This window comes from Pyxicephalus adspersus, chromosome Z (assembly GCF_032062135.1).
Source record: "Pyxicephalus adspersus chromosome Z, UCB_Pads_2.0, whole genome shotgun sequence".
NCBI classification, from domain to species: domain Eukaryota; kingdom Metazoa; phylum Chordata; class Amphibia; order Anura; family Pyxicephalidae; genus Pyxicephalus; species Pyxicephalus adspersus.
This window is the reverse complement of record NC_092871.1, coordinates 79,540,675-79,546,352: the sequence shown is the minus strand read 5'-3', so window position 1 is coordinate 79,546,352 and position 5,678 is coordinate 79,540,675. Positions and strand designations below refer to the sequence as shown.

At 39.2% G+C, this 5,678-nt stretch overlaps 1 protein-coding gene across 1 annotated transcript; it reads right to left on the bottom strand.

Annotated features, from left to right (window-relative positions):
• Positions 1-1,912: 1,912 nt before the first annotated feature.
• TMEM187 (transmembrane protein 187) lies at positions 1,913-5,147 on the bottom strand. The gene has a single exon (XM_072430760.1). The coding sequence runs from the start codon at positions 4,855-4,857 to the stop codon at positions 4,060-4,062; it is 798 nt and encodes a 265-aa protein (XP_072286861.1). The 5' UTR covers positions 4,858-5,147; the 3' UTR covers positions 1,913-4,059.
• Positions 5,148-5,678: the final 531 nt, after the last annotated feature.

Sequence of the window (5,678 nt, the reverse complement as noted above, 5' to 3'; positions counted from 1 at the left end):
ATATATATATATATATATATATATATATATATATATATATATATATATATATATATATATATAAAAAAGTATGTTATATGATTTATAATTCTTAAATTTGTTTTACCTATATGTAAATTATTGTTTTATCTTAAACTGTTGGATTATTATGTCCTAAAATTTTTGGCTTAAAAGTCCTGTTCCGTTTTTCTTTTTTGTCAGATAGATATTTACTATTATGTCAGGCTGGCTTTGAGCAGTTCCTTGGCTGCAACTCTGTTCCATCCCACTTAGATTTTGTAATGACATTATTAATTTCCAAATGGTAAATTGAATTTGCAGTGATGCCAGTATTTTTTATTTTATTAATACAGCAGGCCTGAAAGTTGATACCTAAACCATGTTATGATGTTTTAAAGTCTTAGGCTACGTACACATGTGCAATGGTCCGATAGTCAGCTCAGGGCTGATATCAGACGAGAATCTTGCGTGTGTGCAGTGCTGGTCATTCGTCGTCCGAACTACCGTCCTGGCAGGTCCGTGGAGGACGAATTATTGTAACGGAGGTAAAGGGGAGAGAGTTCAGCGGGGTGTCGCTCCGTCATTCTCGCCCTCTCCATAGAGCAGAATGGCGCTGTATATACAGAGCTCCTTCATGCGTCGTGCAGTCATTTGTCATTGTCCTTTCCAATGACAAATATTGCAGGTGTGTACTTAGCCTTACCCGTTGACCATATGAGCTTGATCTGCACGGGATCTGAGGTTCTGATCAAGAAATGCCAAAATAAGTACTTTGGCATATTTGGGGAGACTTAAAGCAATGATCCCTGAGTAACATTTAGATTTATACATGGGAAATTCTCCATGTTTAAAGCATCATATAGACTTCTCTGAACTAGAAAACCCACCCATGAAATCATAATTTTTGAAACCACATCACTAGCCCAAAGTAATTTGTATGGCCAGCATTGTGTATGCTGACCCCCTGGGTTACAGATTACAGTTTCCAACCACGCACAGCAGGACAGAGCGGCAGCCAACACTCCTCCCCCTTCACTTAGTTTTGGAAAGCAGTGTATGGGTTTCTCTGTATCCCACAGGATTGTCCTGTACCAGCTTCTGAATGGCTGCCAGCCTGGACTAGAAACAAGATGTACAGAGCATTGAAGGCTGGAGCTGGAAAGATTAAGAGTTGTCTGCTGCATCAGAACCCGCTGTGCATGCTGGTCAGATCCTAGGACGGAAGAAGTAGACCGGGCCATCATTTTTTTATTTCAGCAATAATTGGGGGAGAGTAAAGGCGTGCCATACTGGGGAATGCTGGCAACCCCCATCAGGAGATACATCTATATATTTGTGTCTTCCTGATACAGTTACTGTACTTTTCTTACTAATCTGACCATCATTTGCTTTTGACAAAGGGGTCTTGCATTCACGTTTTGGAAATTCTTGTGGGAATATCTGTCACATTTGCATGCAAGTTCTGAAAAAGCATTAGCAGTTCACTGAATGGTGTTGCTTATTGCCTGGAGCGGTTTTCAAATTAAGAGTGGAGATAAGAGATAGCGGTGTCATTCTAAGGCTGGGTACACACATGCAATCTTTCACAATCGTTTCCAACGACAAAAGACTACATGATTCATGAAGGAGCGTTCTGTTCCATGGGGAGAGGGGGGAACCGCACTCCGCTCTCTCCCCTTCACTTTCATTATGATGGTTCGTCGTTTGTGGATCCGCCAGGACAGTTGTCAGAACAAGCGCTGTACACACACCAGAATCTCTTCTGATATCAGCCCTGAGTCGATTATCGAACAAGAATCATATGATGTGTGTACATAGCCTAAATAAAGCACATGGATTACATCTTGAGAAACAGACCTGCAAATGGTGTACTTATTATGATATCCCAATGGTATAGATGAATGGAGAATATGATGTCATACTCCATACAGCATTTTTATAATACAGCAATTTATTTCCATGTATAAAGAAATTAGAATACAAAATATCAATTACAGTACTTTTGTAAGACAATTGCAAACTAAACAATCAAGGGATTGAGAGTCGACCTTCCATTAAAGTTGACCAAAGAGATTGTCACCAACAACCAGGAGTAAACAGTAATTTCTATGAGAAAAAAACATGTCGGCAGTTTATAAAAAAAAATGCTTTATCATAGTAAATGCCCACTAGTTAACATTTACATCTACATTGAAATGAAGGGAAACCATTACTGAACAATGCCTGAAAAACATGGATACAAAAACGATCAACTTTTTTATACTATAAAACAGGTAATGTTTGTGGAGCCCCTCTGCCCTTTAGAATATTTTTGTGGAATCTAGAACAGAGCTTAATTGCTCTTTACAGTTTCCTTGCTTTAAAATTGATTGAGTCGAATTAAAAAACTTCAACAACATTTGTGCCTGCATTCTTCATGGCTAAAAGGCTGATAGTAAAATCCATGCCAATTCGGGAAACTTATCTCCAGGAAACTCGTATATTTGTTGTTTGAGGCCGTGTGGTCTATCATATGCCACAGAATTTGAAGGTTGACCATAGATAATGATTATTTTGAGAACGTTCATTGTGGTCTAGGAAGTGTTGACTGGCTGCCAGGAGACTCTGGAATCCCAGAATGTAGAATAAAACCTATTTCATGTGTGTTTGTGCTTTGGAAAATATCTCTGCTGCATATTGCTAGGAAAGGTCCCATCCACAGCGCTTGAAGATAGCTGCTGTGCTGTTTGTTTTGAGAACTTGATGGGTCTGATTTATTAAAGCTCTCCAAAGCTGGAGTGGATAAACTTTCATCATTGAAGCTGGGTTTTCTAGCAAACCTGGAATGTAATTCCCAATAGTCATTTGCTATTTGTTAGCAAATGTTTTCAATCCTCGACCAGATCTATTCCAGGTTTGCTGGATCACCCAGCTTCACTGATGAAAGTGTATTCTCTCCAGCCCTGGAGAGCTTTAATAAATCAGGCCCAATGACTTGGTTGACTAGAGAGGACAACCTGCTCGGTTTTTGGTGATCTGGACAGATGGCTTCTTGCTGCAGAAAAATTGGTCCATGAACTAAAGATGGTTTAGTCCCCAGGATCTATAAACCTTTCCTGGGTATGCTCGATTTTACATCAGACATGATTGGATCAAAGAAAAGATATTCTGGTTTAAGTAAACCAGCGGAAAGCAGACTAATTTTAGATTTGCTTGGATTTTTGACATTTTGGGCTTTAAATTTGCCATCCAAAACGCTATTTTAATTACCATAATCACCATAAATAAACATTTCTATTGAATTCAACAACCATGGTTCTTCCCCAATTCTTCTTGATGGTTTTTCACCCTGGTTATCCCCAAGTGTCCTCACTTTACATTTCCCTCATTTTGCACTGTTTTTTCTTACCTCTAAATTCCTGCTTGAACTATAGTACAAGGTAATTTTTCCAACGAGACATAGACATCAAAAAAATCAAGACGGGTTAACTATTTGCTACTTTATCCAAGTTCTCACGCTAGATATACTTTTCAATAAAAGACAAGGTCGGCTTACAGTGTCTGATAACCCCCTAACCCCCTTCCTAAATCACTTTCTTTTTGTAGGTCTATAATGTACCTGTGAAAAAAAAGTTAGAATCCTCCCAAGTGAGGATGCCATTCTGGAATCTTAGGAAATACAGGGCAGCTGAGTTCTCATAAGAAGACACAATGGTTTCTTGCAAAATTTCACCTGCTCTGCGTTCCCCGAGAATCCTCCCAGGACCGTGATGAAGAAACCAGGTGATTACAGGTAAGTATTAGTTTTCAACTTATTTTATAACTATACATTTTAAAGGGACCTAGGCAAGGTCTACTGCATGGTCTGCTTTAACTTTAGTTGATCTGTAATGTCTTTTGGGGCCTTTTCAAAATTCCAAAAGCACCAAAATAATCCTTATTTCCCATTGGTCAGAGTAAGCTCTGCATTCTAATTGGATTGTAGGCATTACAGACAGTGTGCCATTTAATATCACCTTAGATCAGAGTAGCTAGTTGCAGTCCTAAAGTCCACATCCTTTAAAACTTTTTTGGAATCTTCTATCCTTTTATCTTGAAGGATCGATGATGGTCTAAATGTAGAAGGAAGCAAAATGCATAATGGAACTGTAGGATGTCACAGATTTTGGACCAAAAATGGCCAGTTAGACTCTGGAACAAGACATATTGGGCTAACCAATGGTCAAGAAGTTTTAATCCAACGAAGCCGAGGCAGGAGATTACAGCAAAGATCAAGAACTTCTTTGAGGAAGAGTCCCCGTACCTATTCTGCAATTTGACTCCTGAAACCACTGCCCCCAAGATATGTACAGCCAGGGCTAATTCAAACCCTTGTGGGTAAAATCTACTAAGAAAATAACTGCTCAACGAGAGGCATTCTATTAACAAGAACTGCTGCTTGTTCCAGTTTCTCAGTATGGAGTTGCACCAGATGATTGCCCATGCAAAAATTGGCAAAGTAAACCATTGATCAAGAACTGCAGACCGGTGTGTCTGAGTAGATATCCGCACCCACTGGACTGGGCCGTAGGCTAGAGCCATCCAGGAAAAGACGTTCTTCAGATAGCTACCAGTCTGCGGTTTTATTCCAGTAGTTTTCTCATCTTGAACGAGCCAGTATATGCCCAAAAATATGTATCCAATATTGACGAGGGAGTTGAAAGGCATAGAAAGGAAAACAGGAAGTGCAGGACTTGGTTTTTCAGCATAATGGTTATGTCCTAGTTCTGTAGTGACAGTATCCAAGACACCTGTGCCCATAATCACCAAACACAATGTAAAACCACCTGCCACATGCCAGAAGGAGCTGTCTTGCCCTAGAATATGTGCTACTTTCATGTCTCGAAATGATATACTCTTGTTTCACAGTAACTGTGAACTGCTGAACAATGCAGGACCTGCTCACAAGCCACAAGTAGGCAGGGAAAGGCGTCTTTAACGTATTAACCTCCACCCCCATTGAGATTTCAAATGCTAAAGCTCTTTCCTGAATGTGGCTTTGCAGAGAGGCGTCCCAGAGCTGCAGATATCAGGATTGGCCACTGCTTCTTTCACGCATTCCTTTGCACTTTGCACCGTTTTCAGATAAATAGGCTGTGAATTTAACCCAGAGCCAGCAAACTGCAGAAGGTTTTCTTCTTCAGGTTGCATGTTGTTTGAGCTGTATATATGGCATTGAATGGCAAAAGCCAATATTAATATATTAAAAAGTCCATGTTATAAAAGATGAAGGGAGAGACTGTATACAAAAGGTGACCATTCTTTATAAAACTGCCTTAGTCCAAACTTTTAATATATTTAAAATAATATGAATTCCATTTTTTTTATAGTACCAAATTCAAAATTATTTAAAAACTACCATAACTATTATTATTATTATTATTATTATTATTAATAATAATAATAATACTAAAAAACAGGATTTATATAGCGCCAACATATTACGCAGCGCTGTACAATGAATAGGGGTTGCAAATGAAAAAGATATACAGACGGTGACAAAGGAAGAGGAAAGGACCCTGACCCGAAGAGCTTACAATCTAAGAAGTGGGGGAAGTAACAAACAATAAGAGGGGAGATATGTAGTGGTGGGAAGTAGTGGGGGTTTCAAAAGACGGAAGATGAGTAGGCAAGTATGAAAAAATGGGTTTTGAGGGCTC